The sequence below is a fragment of the Antechinus flavipes genome, chromosome 3 (genome assembly GCF_016432865.1).
Source record: "Antechinus flavipes isolate AdamAnt ecotype Samford, QLD, Australia chromosome 3, AdamAnt_v2, whole genome shotgun sequence".
NCBI classification, from domain to species: domain Eukaryota; kingdom Metazoa; phylum Chordata; class Mammalia; order Dasyuromorphia; family Dasyuridae; genus Antechinus; species Antechinus flavipes.
The window spans coordinates 593,728,627-593,747,495 of NC_067400.1; the positions used below are offsets into that span (position 1 = coordinate 593,728,627).

General features: G+C 48.7%; 1 protein-coding gene across 2 annotated transcripts; it reads right to left on the reverse strand.

Moving 5' to 3' along the window:
* Positions 1-10,025: 10,025 nt before the first annotated feature.
* MIIP (migration and invasion inhibitory protein) lies at positions 10,026-18,808 on the reverse strand. Of its 2 annotated transcripts, none has more exons than XM_051988531.1 (10): positions 18,718-18,808; positions 16,993-17,241; positions 16,482-16,895; positions 15,913-16,081; positions 14,589-14,697; positions 14,440-14,498; positions 13,168-13,297; positions 12,543-12,639; positions 12,193-12,321; positions 10,026-12,004 (listed from the first exon to the last, which is right to left on the reverse strand). In XM_051988531.1, exons 2-10 carry the CDS (start codon positions 17,137-17,139, stop codon positions 11,879-11,881), a joined length of 1,380 nt encoding a protein of 459 aa, XP_051844491.1. In that variant the 5' UTR covers positions 17,140-17,241; positions 18,718-18,808; the 3' UTR covers positions 10,026-11,878. The 2 variants fall into 2 exon arrangements, with proteins under 2 accessions (XP_051844491.1, XP_051844490.1); XM_051988530.1 differs by lacking the exon at positions 18,718-18,808 and adding an exon at positions 18,116-18,201.
* Positions 18,809-18,869: the final 61 nt, after the last annotated feature.

Genomic DNA, 18,869 nt, shown 5'->3' on the forward strand with positions numbered 1-18,869 from the left:
CCCAGAAAATTTTTCACCTTCGAAGCTCACACTAGCCCTAGACTTCACAAATTGGAAACACGTATTTTATGTGGTTCCATCCAGAATCTCCATTTTAAAGGAGGCTACCTATGTTTTCACTCCTCTGCAGGTTGTATTGCTGACGCTCCTGGATTTTGTGTTGTCTTCCTCCATTTGAATATAAGCTCCTTGAGGGCAGAAACTATCTTTCTGGTTGTATTTGTATTTACAGAGCTTAGCACAGTGCCCAGAAAATGCTTATTGACTATATTTCTTTTAATTTTTATATTTTTTCAATTACACAGAAAAAGGATTTAAACATTTTTTTTATTTTGAGTTTCAAATTCTATCCCTTCCTCCCTTCTCTCCCTCACTGAGAAGGAAAGCAATTTAATAAATAGTATACATATGTAATATATGTGCAGACATGCAAAACATATTTCCATATTAGTTATGTTACTAAAGAAAACATACTGAAAAAAAAAAACAAGAAAAAAAGATGGTCTTAAAAAGTATGCTTTTGAGAAGGAAAGCAATTTGATATATATTATACACATGTAATCATGTAAAATATATTTCCAGATTAGTCATGTTGCTAAAGAAAACATATACTGAAAAAAGATGATTTAAAAAATATGCTTTCATCTGCTTTCAGACTCCATCAGTTCTTTCTCTGAGGGTGGATAGAATTTTCCATCCTAAGACCTTTGGACTTGTCTTGGATCATTGTATTTCTGAGAATAAGCTAAGTCAGTTAATCATCACATGATGTTGCTGTTACTGTGTACAATGTTCTGATTCCACTCCACTTTTCATTTTAAAAATATAAATCACCATCATTAGTTTATTCAATTTATGCTATAGTTACAGACCACTACTCTGACTTTCAAGAGTCAATTATAACAGTACTTCATATCCACTTCAAAAAAATTTGCTAAGTATTTTACATATCTAATCACATTTGATCTTATAATCCTTGATGTATTTGTTCAAACTAATTCCTAAAATACACAGCAAATAATACTAATGGCTCAGTGATATGCATTTAAATGAATATAATTCATGGAATGTGTAATTTTATTACTGAAAATGAAAAATGAACTTTTTCATTGGAAAGATAAGGCCACCTTTTGTGATTTATTGGGATTTACATTTGAGTTTTTAGATTAAAGGTACTTTGGGAAATAAGTAGAATAGCTGAAACTTGAGAATAAATCATCTTGTATGTGCTTCTCTCCTAGATGTTCCCACCACTGAATCTGTGACAGACAAGCAAGTTCAGTTCTTAGGGCTAACACTGGATGCCACCAATGCAGAAACAGCTTTATACATACTCTTTTCTTTCTTGATTTTCTTTCTGATTATTGGTATCTGTGGACTAGTATTCCATCACAATCTTTCTTGATTTTCTTTCTGATTATTGGTTTCTGTGGACTAGTATTCCATCACAATCATATACTACAACTTATTCAGCCAATTGAAAGGCATCCCTTCAAATTCCAATTTTTTGATCATAATAAAAAGAGCTGCTAGAAATATTTTTGTATATAGAGATTTTTTCTTTTTTTTTCCTTTGGGATACAGACCTAGTAATTGTATTATTGGATCAAAGGCTATAAACATATATGGCCCTTTGGACATAGTTCCAAATTGCTCTCCAGAATGGTTGGATTAGTTCACAATTCCCAATGTGTCCCAATTTTTCTGTGTCCCTTTTAATATATGTTATTTTACTTTTCTATCATACTAGCTAATCTTATAGGTGTGAGGTGGTATCTCAGAGTTGTTTTAATTTGCATTTCTCCAATCAATTGTGTTTTAGAGCATTTTTTCATATATTGTAGATAGCTGTGATTTCTTCTGAAAACTATCAATTCATATTCTTTGACCATTTAGAAATTGGAAAATGACTCATAAACTTAGAAATCTGATTCAGTTCTTTAGAGAAATGAGGGTTCTATCAGAGAAACTTGCAATAAAATTTTCCCCCCATTTTCTATTTTCTTTATAATTGTGGCTGCATTGGATTTGCTTGTGCAAAACTTTTAAAATTTAATATGATAAAAAAAATAATGCTCTATTGTTTCATCATAAATTCTTCCCTTATCCACAGATCTGACGGGTAAACTATTCCACCCTCTCTGTTTAAATAATGTGCACATTTTGACCTTATCTTGGTATGTGGTGTGAGATATTAGTCTATGTCTAGTTTTTGTGAAACTGCTTCACGATTTTCCCAGCAATTTTTGTCAGATAGTGAGTTCCTGTCCCCAAAGCTTAAATCTTTGGGTTTATCAAACACTAAATTACTATGTCACTTTCCTACTATGTATTGTGTACCTAATCTATTCCACTGATCCATTACTCTATTTCTTAGCAGGTACCAGATTGTTTTGAGGATTATCACTTTGTATAGTTTGAGACATGGTACTAGGTCATGTCTTCTTTTATATTTTTCTTCATCGAGTCCTTTGATATTCTTGCCTGGTTGTTCTTCCAGATGAATGCTATTATTTTTTTTTCTAGCTCTGTATGTTAATTTTTGGTAGCTTTATTGGTATTGCACTGAATAAGTAAATTAATTATATTAGCTTGGTTTATCCGTGAGCAATTAATATTTCTCCAGGTGTTTAGAACTGATATTATTTGTTGGAAAAGTGTTTTGTAATTGTGGTATTTTAAATGGGATTTTTCTCTCTACCTCTTGCTGCTAGATTTTGTTGGCAATATATAGAAATACTGATGATTTATGTGGGTTTATTTTATATCTTGCAACTTTTTTGAAGTTGCCAATTATTCAACTAGGCTTTTAGCTGATTCTCTAGGATTTTCTAAGTAAATCACTATATTATTTCCAAAGAGTAATAGTTTTTTTTCCCCCTGCTTCTTCCAATTCCTTTAATTTCTTTTTTCGCGTTATTATAATCACCATTTTTGGTACAATATAGAATGCAGCAACAGAATTATGATATTGGACATCCTTGCTTTCCTTCTGGTCTTATTGAGGTTTCTAGCTTATCCTCACTATAAATAATGCTTTCTGACAGTTTAAGATACTACTTATTATCCTAATTATTTTATTTATTACTTATTTTAAGGAAAGTTCAGTTTTTCTTATGTTTTCCAGTGGATTTTTAAAAATAAAAAGGAATGTTGTATTTTGTCAAAAGCATTTTCTGCATCTATTGAGATAATCATAAGATTTCTGTTGGTTTTGTTATCATATGGTCAATTATTCTGACAGTTTTTCTAATACTGAACTAGCACTGCATTTTTGGCATAAATCCCACCTGATCTTAGCATGGAATATTTATGATATATTGCTATAATCTCTTTGCTGGTGTTTTATTTAAAATTTCTTGCATCAGTATTCATTAGGAAAATCGGGTAGTTTTTTAGTTTGTTTTTGTTCTTCCTGGCTTAGATGTCAGTACCACATTTGTGTTGTGTAAAAAAAAAAAAAATTGGTAGGGATTCCTTTTTTGCCCAGTATTGGAATTAAATATTCTTAAAATATTTGATGGAATTAAATCCATTAGATCCTGAGGAATTTTTTTTTTGGGTGCTCACTGCTGATTTGTTCAATTTCTTTTTCTAAAATAGAATTATTTAAGTATTGTATTTCCTCTTCTGTTAATCTGGGCAGTTTATATTTTCATAAATATTCTTTCATTTCTTTTGAATTATCAGACTTAGCAGTGTGTAATTGGGCCAAATAGCTCCTAATAATTTCTTCTTCATCAGTGATGAATTCATTTTTTTCATTTTTATATTAGGAATTCGGTTTCTGTCTTCAGGGCTAGCTCTGGCAGTCTGTAAGTTTTTGGTTCTTCCAAGGCGGTATGATTTGAGGGGGGTGACCACTTCTCTCCTGGCCTGTGGTCTGGTCTGCAAATGGCAACAGTTACTTTTCTCCACCCCGGACCTGCGATCATGGTCTCTACACCCCTGCAGCTGCAAAAGGTTCTTTTAGCTCTGGGACCGCAAAGGGTCCCCCGTAGTCTCCTTCTGACCAGTGGTCCGACACATTTGCTATCTGTAAAGTAAGAGCTCCTGAAGCTGATGCTGTGACTGATAAAAATGGCTCCAAAGCCTGATGCTGTCGCCTTGGTACAGCACCACACTATTTGCTCTGGGATCCAAGTCCAATCATCACCCTGCTTAGGCAGGCCTTTCCTGACTATCCCCTAAATTATCCTTGGCTGGAAATTTGTTTCGAGCTTTCTTGAGCTCTCGACCGGTGTTTTAAAACCAACTCATATGTAGCCCCAAGTACAGATGTTATAATTATTGTTCTAATCATCAGTGTGTCCAATTATTAACAGATCAGAGCTGAAAAGGCCCTTAGAGATCTCAGCCAGTTCAAGCCTCTCATTTTAGAGGTAAGAAACCCAGTGGACTCAAGCGACATGTGATTGGTCACTGGAAGAGCTATGATGTAAACCCATGTCAGTAACAAATTGGGTGATATAATTTGGAAAGAAAAATGAAAAGAACTATGATTTGTGGACAGAATGGCCTATTACTGAGGAAGAAGAAAAGATGAAATGACAGGGTACCTGATATGTGGAAAGAGCACTGGCTCTACAATCAGAAGGCCTGGAGTCAAATCCTATATGCAATCATCATGTAACCTCTCCAGGACTTACTTCTTTATATATATGCATACAAACAACACACACATGTCTATATATATATATATATATATATATACACATATGCATACATGTACACATATACATAATAAATATGTACCTGCTGTCATCCTGACAAGAATTCTTTCATTTGTGTTTTTTGTGTCACTAGCACCTGATACACAGTAGGCATTTTAATGAATGTTTACTGATACATGAAAAAAAGGGATTGTATCTGGTGATCTCTGGGAGGCGTAACTGGGAGCTTTTCCAGGTGATCCTATGAATACGAGGGATTCAGAAAAATATAGGAAGATTGGTTCCTAATTCAGAGCAAAATACACAGAACAAACAAAATGTAATAAACATGATAACTACAACAGTGTAAGTGAAAAAGTCATGAAAAGAAAATGAAACTCTGAATAAAGGAAAAAATAAAGGTACTTGAAAAGAATGAAACAAATAATCCTGTTAGAGGTAACTAAGTGTCAAAGTGGATAGAATTTTTAATATTTGTAAAGTACTTTGCAAACCTTAAAAGTGCTTTACTTTTTTATTATTTATTAGGAGGTACAGCAGATAAAATGCCGGACTTGAAGTCAGGAAAACCTGAATTCAAATCCAGCCTCAGATATTACGAGTTCTGTGACTCACTTTTGCCTCAGTTTCTGCAAAATGACCTGGAGAAGGAAATTGCAAATTACTGCAGCATCTTTGCCAAGAAAATTCCACATGGGATCATAAAACAACAAAAAAATGGCAAGGGACTGCTATCCAAATATTGTATACGTGTTCATGTGTAGTCAGTGCACTGGATATTTTAATTGTCTTTGTTTTTCAAAGAAAAGGTTCAGTCTGGAGTATAGGAGAACTTCCCCAGAAATAACCATGATTCAGAGATAAATGGCATGAATTAAGAACACTTGAACAAAATTGAATCCATGTTAGTCCACATTCTGTTTTCATTTAACTTGAATCCATTCATTCCTTTTCAGTTATGGACACAGACATGTGGAGTACATTTTACACAGCTCCGTTTCATGGCATTCAGAAATTTTGGTTCATTGGCAAAATTGCTGTATTAGGAGTCAGAGGAGCTGTTTCAAACCCCGGCTTTATTGCCAGCTCCTTGTGTGATCATATACAATTTCACTCGCCTTCCTTATCTGCACAATGAGGTTGTTGGACCCGATGACTTCAGATTCCTTCCCAGTCTAAATCTATGATCCTGTGACCCTAAGTCTTTTAGTCAATCAACAATCATTTAGTAAATAAATACCTTTAGATGAGTCAGACATTGTGCTAAGTTCTGGGGATACAGTTAAAGAGCAAAAGTCGGTCCCTGACTTAAAGGAGCTCACAGTCTAATGGGGAGGTGACATGCCAACTAGGGACATGTAAGACAAATAAGATGTAATCAACAGAGCAGAACAGACTAGCGTGAAAAGAGAGTTATACCTTTTTCACAAGAATTGGACACCAGGCTAGGTTTCATTGGGGTTTTCCAGTCCCAGTGCTCTCAAGAGCAATTCCGAAGAACCCCTCCTAGGCTGCGGATTAGAAGAAAGGCAGACAATTTAAGCATCCTCCATCTTCTTTCAATGATTAGTTGAGGATGGACATTTTCTTTCACAAAAGCCTGCCACTAAACTAAGGTAGATTCCCTTTCACTGGGAGCTAGAAGCCAAGACTTATGTCTCATAGGCAGCAAGGTGACAATGAAGAGAGAGGAGTGGACCTAGAGCCATTAAAACCTGAGTTCAAATTCTGATTTAGATATTTAAGTAAGCAAGTCAATAGCTTCTCAGCCTCAGTTTCCCCATATGTAAAATGAAAATAACAGCACCTATTTCTCAAAATGAACTTTTTATAAAACTCTTCATCTACCTTAAAGTGCTGGCTATTATTATTAGCTTTATAATTTCTTCAGGGCTTCTTTACCAAGCCGTGGGCTTCAGAAATAGTGGGAAATGGAGGGGAAGGGGAAGTCAGAGCTTCCCGCAAACTATCAGCCAGATGACAACTGCTGCTACTCATAAAAGATGGGATTGCTTTTACCAAAAGTCCTATCAGTGATGGGATCAACCACAAGGGGTACCTACATTAGCCACCCTCCATTCCTTCCCAGAACAGGTAGCAGCATCCTGATTCACTTAATCCCAGGAGGACTCCCATTTCCCTCTAGGTTGGATGGGACTTTAGGTAGGATCACATTCCCAGCTCTCCTCCTCTGGATTTCCCCTCAGCTGGCTTCCTGGTCACAAACAAACTTTTTTTAATTATACAAAAGCCTCTTAGATCAACCACGGGCTAGTTTTCCCATGGGAAAAAAAATAAATTTCGGTGGCTGATTAATATCATTACTTTCTTTTTCATTTTTTTTTCTTCTTCAGTCAAACTTTGTGATTTCGTTCAGCGTTTTCTTAGCAGAGATACTGGAATAATTTGCCATTTCCTTTTCCAGTTCATTTTAAATATGAGGAAACTGAGGCAAGCTGGGTGAGAGACTTCCCCAGGTCACAAAGCTAGGAAGAATCTGAAGCCTCATTTAACACAGGAAAGTCCTCCAGCACTTTATGCACTATGGCGCCACCTGGCTGCCTCCTTGCTTCTTTTTTCATATCATCTACTAAATTCTCACCTGGATGCTGTTGCTCCATTTACTCTGAGCCACTAGAAGGGGTCCTCAAACTACAGCCCGCGGGCCAGATGCGGCAGCTGAGGACGATTATCCCCCTCACCCAGGGCTATGAAGTTTCTTTATTTAAAGGCCCACAAAACAAAGTTTTTGTTTTTACTACAGTCTGGTCCTCCAACAGTCTGAGGGACAGTAAACTGGCCCCCTATTTAAAAAGTTTGAGGACCCCTTTTGAGAGGAATGGGAAGTAGAAGAGAAGGTCTTTTATACCCAACTCTTAAAGGCCTCTTTCCTCATTTCTTCCCTATTCTTCAGGAATGACACATCCTAGAGAGATGGCAAAATGTGCTTATTTCCTGGGGAACAGCTAAACAAAATGGAACATTACTCTTTTGTAAGAAATGGTGATTAGTAAGGATTCAGAGAAACATGAAAAGTCTTAGATGAAGCAGTGCAGAGTGAAGGAAGTAGAACTAGGAAAACAATATCCATGGTGACCAAAATGGGCAAATTAAAAGCAAAGGCAAACTCCAGACTGAGTGCCATATAATTGTAATGACCAAGCCTGGCCTCAGAAAAAAAGTTGAGAAAAGGACCTATCCTACATATTTTATAGAAGTGGGGGACTTTGGTTGTTAAAAAAAAAAATTGCTTAGTCTGTCAGACATAACTGATATATTAGTTGTTTTTTCTGAACTGTTTCCCCTCCGCCTTTTTATAATTTTTCCTTCTCTTTTCTTTTCCCGTTCTTTCTTTTTCTTCTCTTTCTTCATCTTCTTCACAACAGATGAAAATAATAATTAAAAAACCCCACCAATGGATGGTTTATTATCAATTGGGGAATGGCTAAACGAGTTATAGTAGGTGAACAAAAGAGAACCTTATTGTCCTCTTAGAAATAATTAAAAGAGGTTTTGTAAAACTTGAGAAGACTTGTGTGAATTGGCACAGAGACAGTAAACAGAACCAGAACAATTTATATTATTATCAATACCGTAAAGACAAAAGCTTTAAAGGACTTCCCAAGTTTAATCAATTCGGTGATGAGTCATGATTCCAGAGGATTGATGATTAAATATGTTACGTAGCCTCTGACAGAAAGGGGATGGATTCAGGATGCAGAATGAGATGTTCCTTTTTTGGACATGGCCAAGGTAGGAATTTGTTTTACTTGACTATTAATATTAGTGACATTGTATTTTTCTTTTCTATTTTCTAGTGGAAAAGTTGGGAGAAAAAATTTCATTAGTTGAAAAAACTATTTTTCTTTTTAAAAGAATTCAAACAATGGCTTGCTGGGGAAGAGGGAAAAGGTTAAGTATATTTTGAAAAGAATGGTGATGTAAAAACAAAATCTACCAATAAAACTTTTATAAAAAAAAAAAAAAAGGCGGCGGCTGGATAGGAGCCGGAAAAAAGAGAGGAAGGGCTACTTAGGAAGGGGTTTGACATCAGTTTGGGAGGCAATGCTATATTAGCTGTAGCATGAAGGGGACTGGAAAGGAAGAGGGAGGTCAGGAAGCTAAATAGGCATTTGGACTAAAGCTCGGCACAGCCTCCAGTTACGGAATGCTTCATGTTAGGGAGGAGGGTTCTTCTATGACAGGTCCTCGTGCCATTCTGGACACAGAAAATTTCTCCAGCTGCCCTACATGTCATTGAATGAATGGAACTGTTCTGAAATCCCAGGTCGTTAGACATAACTAGCATATGTCGTGTCAAAAAGCAAATCCATCTCTCATTCGTGGGACTTGTTCTTGGCCCAACTGCTGTTTGGCGTCATACCCTGGTTTTCCCCCACAAAGACTGACGGATAGTTGAGAATCTCCATGTGATTCTCCCTGTCCTGTTAGGACAAAAGAATCCATATTCAGTCATGGCTGACTGCGTGCTCTCACGAATTTCTGCCCATGGAGTTTTTCTGACAGAGATACTAGAGTGATTGGCCATTTCCTTCTTCAACTCCTTTTACAGATGAAACTGAGGAAAACAGGATGAAGTGACTTGCCCAGGATCACACGGCTACCAAGCATCAGGGACTGTATTTGAACTTGGGTCTTCCTGACTCTAAGCCCAGTGACCACAATTCCAATGTGATCCAGAGAACAAGCATTTATGGAATTTCTCATTTTCCAGCCATAATATAAAGAAATCCCAGAAAAGAGATTCCCCCCATCCAGTACCGGTTCCTAAGTGCACTGGTCAGTAGACCCCCCCACCATCATAGCCCACTTTATCACTTGGGTCAGTGCTACACTTTAATGCCTAGAAATCCCAGCTCTGATAGCCTGGTTCTAAGGGCCCTCCCAGCTGTGACATCCTATGTTCTAAGGGCCCTCCCAGCTCTGACACCGTGTCCTAAGTGTTCTCTAGGCGCTGACCTCCTGGGTTCTAAAAGCTTTCAGCTCTGACACCCTGTGTTCTAAGCCTCCCCCCTCACCCACCCTGGCTGACATTTATTTGTACCTCTAGATTGTCAGTCCTTCGAGTACAGGTTCAATCTGTCTAGATCACTTCATACTTTGACCCCAAGCCCTTAGGAAGTACCCATCATTCTTGGTTCTCCCATATTTTCTAAAGAAATCTGGCTGAAAAATAACTGTATGGACATGTACACATATATTTAACATATACTTTAACATATTTAACATGTAGGGGGTCTACCTGCCATCTTGAGGAAAGGGTGGGGAGGAGCGGAAAAGTTGGAACAGAAGGTTTTGCAAGGGTCAATGCTGAAAAATTACCCACGCATATATCTTGTAAATAAAAAGCTTTAATTAAAAAAAAAAAAACTGGCTGAGGGGGGTGAGACAGCCCCCAAGATCCTGTGTGCGAGTCCAGCCAAGGAAAGCACAAGAGCTGGGGCTCTGGAGATGCTCCCAGAATGGGGTCCCCTCCGCCTCGGGTATGGGGGAACTTGCTCCCATCAGCACAGGGGTTGCTAAGGGGGTGTGCAGACAGGGTAGCAGGGCCCAAGCTGGAAAGCCTCCACCTCCCACCCCCACCCCAGGGTTGTCTGGCAAAATCGCAGTCACTTTGAGGACTCCCAGGCTTGGAGTTCAAGCAGCAGCGGACCTTAAACGGCTCGGCTCTGGTGGCTTCCCCTTCCAAGGGGCCCAGGCTCCTTCCCCCAGCGGGGTCTCCCCTTCATCCAAGGTCCGGGGACCTTGGGCTAGAAGCCAGCACAGAGTTCTCGGCAGCACAGTCGGAGGTCCCGGGCTGCCCCCAACTGCTCTCTCATGCTCTCCCCTCTTCTCTTTTTGTAGAGTCCCGGCCCAGGCAACTTCTCTTCTTCCATGTCTTTGACCGAGGGGCTTGGTGACTCGCCCCCACCCCTGCTCGGCTTGCCCCCAAGGCTCCTGACTAGGATTTGCTCAGGTCCCCGGGGTGCGGGGCTCTCTAGGGTCATGGTGCAGGAAGAATCCAGGTGGGTTTTTAGAAAAGATGAGGAGCCACTGAAGAAAAAGGGGAGGAGTCTGTGGTTTGGGGGTGGAGGAAAGGAGCATGAAATGGCCCCCTCAGTTCAATAAGCTAATGGGCAGCCCAGGGGCAGCTAGATGGCGCTGTAGTGGATGGAGCACAGACCCTGCAGCAGGAGGACCCGAGTTCAAATCCACCCTCAGATTTGTGTGATCCTAAGCAAGTCACTAAAACCCAATATTCCAAAACGGAAAAACAAACAGTCCCTGACCCCAAGGAGCTTAAACTGTGATGGGGGTGGGGGATGTGGACACAGAGAAGTCAATACAAAATAACCTCTGCAGCCAAGCCCAATGGGACGGACTCCGCTGGCTGGTGAGACGAGCGCGCTCCAGTTCTTGGCCCGCGTCCCCTTCGGGACTGGCCCAAGCTCCCCATTTCTCGGGCCCCGCCCCTCGGCCACTGCTGGATTACGGAAGCCAAGCCCACCTCCTGCCGGCCCAGGCCCCCTCCCCAGCCTGCTACTCGCGAGCCTGGCTCCCTCTTGGGTGGGCTCTGAGCCCCTGTCTCGGTTGACAAGTCGCCTCCCAGAATGAGGGCTCCTTCACTGTGACTGCCACCTGTCCCCCCCCATACTTTCCTTGGTTTCCATTGGTGCTAATTTGGATAAATGGTTTTCCTTGCTATTCTGTGTTCATTGCAAGCTCCGGCAGTCGGGGCGCCCCTTGTGAACCGGGGCTCTCGGCTCCTCATCCTGGGGCCGCCCTGGGCTCAGCCTCGCCCTCACGGGCCCCACGCCTGCCGTGGGAGAGTCTGACTTAAGGCAGGTCCTGTAACTTCTCTGCAGGAAGCAGGAAGGCCCAGGCTCCTGAGAGAGCTCAGCTTTATTTTTAAAAAGGCACAAACAGCTGCCTCTGTCCTCACGGCCCTCACTGCACACAGGACCCAGGGGTGCCTGGGCCCGAGCCCCAGCCCATGCCCTTGTCTCCCAGCTCCTTCCCTGGGGGCGGGGCCAGGGGGCGGTGGACACCAGCGTGAGACGCCTCTGGATAACTCCAGCCTGGAAGTCTGGCCCCAAGGAGAAGGAGCCCCCGCTGGAGGGGCAGCCGGGGGGATCTCGGCCTTTCCCTCCTAGGGGCCTGGGCCTTTCCCACCAACAGGAGGGGGCTGGGGATGGGACGGGCCCTCACGGCCGGGGGAAGCGCCTGCCACCCGACCAGTAGCGCTCAGAAACGTTGCTCAGCTGGAACTGTGTGGCTCGCGACATGGAGAGCAGCGGGTCGGACCAGCACCAGCTGGAAGTCCTAGATGACTAGAAGTGAGAAGCAGAGTTAGGGCTGGGGCGGGAAGGGAAGAAACCAGCTGCTGCTTCCAGGGGCCCCTCCTCTGGGCAGCACAGACCCCCGGCCCCGCCTGCTGCTCCAGCCCCTCAGCTCTCCCCGGCCCCTCAGCTCTCCCCGGCCCCTTGGGGCTCCCCGCGCTCCTCTGCCAGGCACTTACTGAGCGGTAGTGGTCTAAGAGCTCTGCCCGCTGAGCACCGGGGTCCAAGGAGGTCCGGAGGTCCAGACTGCTCAGGGCAGAGCTGCTGGACGCCGGCATGGGGATGTTGTCCCAGCCCATCAGGCAGTGCTGTGAGGGGGAGGGGAGAGAGCAAAGGGTCAAAGCAGCCCCCGCAGGAAGCCTGATGAGGTCACCAACAGCTCCTCCTCCTGCGCCCCCCACCCAGCCCCAGCTCATCCAGCCCGGCCCCCGGCGCTGAAACGCGCCCAAAGGATGCTTCATGTGGCTTTGATGGCTGGAGAGACGGACAAGAGGGTGGGAGGGAGGCTGCTTAGCAGCCGGTCACTCACCCGGGGCAAAGCCATGGTGTCGGAGCTGTCGAAGCTTTTGCGTCGATGAATGGGGTACTGGTGGGGGGGCAGGAAGGTTGACAAGGGGACGCTCACTCTGCAGGGAGAAGGGAGACCTCAGTCCCGTCCTTGCCCCGAAGGCCGGAGGTGACAGAGCCCAGAGGGGCCTCCGGGGATTCGCCAGGCCCAGGCCCAGCAGCCCTTCTCCCACCCTGAGGGGGAGGGGGGGACGCAAGGTGTCCATGGACTCACAGCTGGGGAGCAGCAAAGCCCAGATGCCCAGCTCGGGGGCACCACCAGAGACAGGGAGATGCCAGAGAAAACCCTGCTCACAACGCACACCGCCCCCACGTGCAGGGAGGGCAGCAGTCGGGCAGAGACCCTCCTCTGAAGGTCTCCAGGGGATGCCCAGGGCCCCGTGCAGAGAACACAGAAAGGGAGGAGGGGTTTCTCTGACACTGACCTCTCTTCCAGTAGCCCTAAACCTCCATTTCCCCCTAAAGGGGCAGAGGAGCTGGCCCAGATCAAATCTACAGCCTTGGAAGCTTTGTGTACAACCTCCTGCTGACTTGGCTAAAGGGTCCCGAAGGGGACGGGGAGATTCGAGGCCCCTTCCCCCAGACACCTGATTTGGGTAGGGTGATCCAGGGTCTCCCGGCCCTTCTGGCCGCGGGAGGTCTTGCACACGGGGCAGGTGGCCAGTGGATCCAGGGGAACTGTAAACAGACGCTGGTTCACTCGATAACAATGTAAACCTGAAAGGGAATATTCAAAATCGCTCCAGGTGCCCCCTTGCCCAGCTTTCAGCCCCTGCTTTCAGCCCACTCTCCCCCCGTCCCCAGCCAGGGTCGGGGCTGGCCTTCAGAGGCCCAAAAAGGGAGGAAGCGGCTGGCCAGGCCCATCTCCAATTACTGCCCCTGCTGCTGGGAGACCACTCCGGCCCTGCCTCACGCCCGCTGGATTCTGCTGGCAGAAAGACCCTTGTGATGGCCAGTCCTCCCTCTCTCCCCGCCCCCAAGTCCCTTCCGCCTTCGGCCTGTGACTGGGGTACCAGGTCCTCTCAGTTCACCCCCCAGCAGGGAGCTGTGTCTCCCAGGTGCCCATCCTGGGTGCTGACCATGCCCATTAACCTCCCAGGCTTCAGTCCCCTTTGAGGGACGCTCTGTCCCTGGACTCTCTCCCTGCTGCCCTGGGGCTCCTTCCAGCTCTGGGCCCAGCAAACAAAATGTGGGCACCAAACACAAGCTCCCGGGGCGGGGGGTCAGGAGAGGCTTTGGGCTGGGGGGGAGCACCAGCCTTAGGGGAGCACGTGGGCTAAAGACCATTCCAGGCAAACAGCCAGACCTGGGCGATGGGGAAGAGGGCAGTTTGGCTCAAAAGCAGAGCTAGACTGTGATGTGGGAGCCAGGGAAGGGGCACGTGGCAGGCGGCAGGGAGTGGGGGGCTGGGGGCGGCAGGGAGTGGGGGGTTGGGGGCAGCAGGCAGCAGGGAGTGCGAGGCTGGGTATGGCAAGGAGAGGGGGGCTGGGGGCGGCAGGGTGCCACTCGGGGATGGGGGCCCACAGCAGGCAGCCTGGGATGGTTGGCTGGCTCAGCCCAAGGGTACAGTGCAGTACCCCCGAGGAGGGAAGGCTGGCCTTTCCCAGGCCACCCCCACACTCTCACTACAAATTCATGAGACACACAACATGAAGGTGGCTCCTGCTTTCTCCCAGCTCTCTGTCTGGCTCTTTGGGGCCAGCGGCAGCTGAGGGGGCGCCTCCGAATCTCTGAGCCGGCTGGCCTGGGCGTCCCGAGGGCAGCCGCCCCAAAGCCTCCCCAGTCCTCGAGCTGTTTCGGCCCTGGGGCTGAGAGGAAGGGAGGGAACCCCCTTGGCCGGGCCCTTGGGCGTGACTTACACTGATGGGAATCTGGAGTTCCCTTGTTTCTAGAAGAGGGCAAGTCCAGAGGATCCAGCCTGTGGGCGAGAGAGGGGACAGGTGTGAGAAAGCCTGGGCGGCCCCTCCTCAGGCGGCCCCGGCCCACCCGCTCATCCTGCTCCGCTCACTCTGGGTATCTGGAAATACATTCTTCCTTATTAGCCTTCCGAAAATCCTGAAGATCCGAGTAGTAGTTTTCAGACTTATGGATGACAGGAGATGCCGTGTCCAGCAACCCTAGAGTGGGAAAGGAGGGGCAGTGAGGGTCACCGAGAGGAAGCCGAGAGTCAGCAGGCGCAGGCCGCAGGCCCAAAGCCCAGCACAAGCCGGGACCCTGGGCACCGGCCTTAGCCAGGGGGCCTCGGTTTTCTCCCCAAGCCCAGCCTCTGGTCCGCGCTCAGAGGAGCCTCCCCATCCCAGCTCTGGGGCCGGCAGGCAGCCATACAGTCCCTCCACGGCCACAAGGAGACCTGAGGCTCCTCAGGACCTGCACAGCAGAGGCCCCGAGGGCTAATCCTGCCTGTGCTGCCCAGAAGTGGCTTCTGCAGTGCCGGCCTAGGCAGTTTCCAAGGGTCTCTCCCCGCTCATGATCCACAAGCGGCTCCTTCACCTTCTCCACTCATTTTAGACAAGTCCCAGAGTCTGCCCAGCCCTGGCAGCTTGTCCGGCAAATGAAAACTCCCTGAGGGCAGGGACTGTTTCCCCTGAGTCCTGTATCTTTGAGTTGGAGCCTAGCATACAGCAGGTGCTTAGTACATGGGCTTGAACTGGAAAAAAGCTGAGGAGCCTGGGGTAAAACATTAGTGATAAAGGCAAGTGTTGGGAGCTTCAGGGAATTACTGCTTTCCCCAAGTCTCCATCGCAGCCATGTGGGCAACAAGATATTCCCCGCCCCGCCTTTGTGTCTCAGCCCAGGCCATGCCCCCTGCCCGGAATGCTCTCAGCTCTCTTTAGGAAGGAGCTCAAGGAGCTCCGACTTAAAACATATGGCCCTATGACTGCCAACCCCGCCCACGGTCTGAACACAGGAACACTCTTCCCCTTCCCAAAATCACTTTGTGTTTCCGTATGTGCTTTAATTTATATACTGACTTTACGTTCACAGACTACATTGTCTACCCCCAGCTGAATGTGAGCTTCTTGAGGGCAGGGATTGCTCCATTTTTGCCTGGGGGTCCCCAGCTCCTGGCACACATAGCACCTGGTACATACTTAATGATTATGGATGGAGTTAAGCAGTAAATCCGGGACCTTCCTCAGTCCGGGACCTTTCCCCTCGTGTCCCTGTGATGTGGCCCGGGCCTACTTTCCCAATCTTAGTGTTCACCCACTGGCCAAAGCTTCCATCACAAAGGGAGAGAGAGAGAGAGACAGAGAGAAAGAGAGAGAGAGAGTGTGTGTGTGTGTGTGTGTGTGTGTGTGTGTGTGTGTGTGTGACAGAAGACAACTCACCTGCGATCACATCATAACCTAAATAAGGCTTCGTACGCCAGCTCTCATCAGGAACCAGAAAATCTTTATGTTGGGGATAGTAGGGCACTTGTTCTCCAGGCAGGGCCGAAGAGGTGGGGACCCAGCGCAGCTGTGGCTGGATGGACTGAGAACCAAACCAGGGAGGCACCTGAGAGGACAGAGCCGGCTGTCACATCCCGCTCTTCCCTTCGTGGCTGCCCTGGCTCTGCAGGACACTCGAGCCCTGCCCCAGGACCAGCACTCCACAAATGTTCATGGAGTTGTCACCCCCAGTGTGAACAGGGCCCGGATGGGACAAGCGGAGCCTTTCTCTGGAGGAAGGGGCAGGGTGGGGGCCCAGCTAATTCCCACGGCTGCCGGAGGGCTTCGGGGCGGCCTCACCCACTACCTTCAGCCCTCCAGGTGGCCGAGGGCCCCCACGTGCCCGGCCTATGAGAACAGAGGAGGCCCACTGGGCAAGATGTGGGCAGGGCTCCCTCTGGGGCAGAAGAGGGCCCAGAACTGGATGGCGGCTCCGCCCGCCCCGAAGCACCGCCCACTGCGCTTACCTCGAAGTTCTGCCATTGCTGGATGGAGCTGAGGCCTCCCACGGTTTCTGTTTCGCGGAAGGGCCTCTGGACCCCAAAGGTCAGGGGATCAATGGTGGGCCCCAAGTCCAAGGCCTTGGGGGAAGATGGCAAGATTGCTGAACTGAGCCTGGAACTGGGCCTCTGGAAGTCCTTGGGTTCCTGCCCCTGGGGCTGGTTGAACGGCGGGGACTTGGCCAGAGACATGCTGCTGCCCAGGAGGCTCTTCAGGGCTGTCTCCTGGCTCCTGCCTTTGTGTTCCTGCTCGGAGGCTTCTCCGTCCCCAGTGGCGGCACTAAGGGCTGGGCGGCGGCCCAGGTGGCGCGGGGACGCGCTGGACACGACGGTCTCTTCCTCCTGGGCGCACCAGGCCTCGGGCACCTTGCGGCTGCCCCCCTACGGAGAAGGGAAGGCTGCTCCAGGCCCCGCCCCCGCTTCTCCTCCTCGCGGCCTGCTGCCCCCAGCCTCAGCCCCCCAGGAGGGAAGCGCCTACCTCTTTGATCTTGCGCTTGGGGAACAGCTGGGCTGCCCCCTTGGCCCAGGCCACAGACTTGCGGATCTCCTCCTGCCCCACCCGCAGCTGCCGCAGGAGCTCCAGGTTCATTCGGCGCAGCTGGCTCAAGTCCTCCGACTCTGGCATCTGGAAGGTGCTGTCCGGGGCTTCTGCAGGGGAATCGAAGGGCCTGGAGAGCGGTCCACGCGGGGAGGAAGGCGGGAGAGCGGGTGGGGGGCTCTGGGCCACCTAGGAGAGGCCCTGGTCAGTGCTCCGGCCAGGCCTCGGGTCACCTCGCGATGCCCCTCCCTGAGTCAGGAGCTATCCATTACAAACCGCCCAGGGCGGGTGCAGAAGGCGCACAGGAGGACACAGGGGGGGTGGGGGGTGGGGCAGAGGTAAGTAAATGGCCAGTCCCAGGATACCCCAGTTATAAGTGATAGAATTTGAACCCAGGACCTCTTTCCTTCTCACCTCACGGCAAAAAGGCCGAACTAATTACGAGTGAGATGGGCTGCGAAAAGGGACGAGGTTACCGCCTCTCTATTTCCTGCCCCCCATCAGTTGGACCTCCCATAGAGGGGGTAGAGGCAATCATTGAACTCATTTCAAGGGATGGAAGGTTTAGAGCCCCTTCCTCCCTCTCCCACGAGGGACGCCAGGACTCCAGGCAAAACCCCCAACTCTAATGCTCTGTCTGCTCTTCCCTGCGTGGCCCAAGGGACTATTTTAGCTTCCGGACCTCAGTTTCCTAGTTTGTAAAAGATGGGGGGAAGGGGGAGCGGGTCAGCCTGCGCCTATGGGACCATGGGCTCCAATCCTGGGACACTCCCCCCGCCCCAGCCCTTTTTTGAGGGATCTTCCTACTCCTTCCCACACTCACGCAAGGGGCTACAGACTAAGCAGTCCAGCTCGGGCTGGGCTCTCCGGCCCGCCTCAGTAGCAACACCTTGGGTTGTTTGGTTTTGATTTTTTTTTTTTTAGCAGGCCTCGGTTTCCCCGTCTGTAAAATGGGGAACCCGGCCAACCGAAGTGCTCAGACGCTAGGGCTGGAGTCACGTGGAAGCCGAGGGGAGGGAGGGGCCGGCGGAGCGCACGTGGACGGGAGGCGCGCGCCACTCACCGGCCCGCGGGGGAAGAGTGTAGTCTCGTAAACCCCACAAGCACCCTCCTCCATAATGTCTGCCCTTCCCTGCCCCCAACAAGCCCATCCCCCGCCCCCCTCCGACCGCCCGACCCCGGACCCCGCTTCCCGGGACAAAGGGGGGCAGCCGCCCACTCCTGGGTAAGACGCCGGGGGCGGGGCTGGGGCGGGGCGCGGAGCCCGATCTCGGCGTCCTATTGGTCGGACGCGCAACATGGAGGGGCGGGGCTTCCGGCACAGAGGGGCGGGGAATAACAAGACCATCCCCCGGAAAGCGACCCAGGACCGTTCGGAGGCGGGAACAGAGGCAGAGAAGGCGGCCTTGCGCTTCCCCCTCTCTCTTTCCTCCCCCGCCCCCTTTTCTGCCCCCTTCCTCCCCCCCTCCCCCGGACCAGGGCGGGAGAAGGTGCGCACTCCGGCAAAGCCAGCCAGGCCGGTTCACCCACCTGAAGAAACTGAGTCTGGGGAGGAGGAGAGCGGGAAGCATGTGACTCCCAGCGAAGGCGGACCCGATTTCCTTCCCCTCCCCAACACGCACGCCCTCCCAGCCAAAGCTCCCTCCATGCCGGGCTGCCCCCTACCGAGTCTCCCCGACTAGACTGGAGGCGCCTGGAGGGCAGGGACCACGTGCTCTCGGCTGGCAAAAAATGGCTCTTTCGCGCGCACAGTAGGCCTCTGATCACTAATCCCGGGGCGGTGACGTCACAGTCGATGTCACATGACCCTGAAGCCC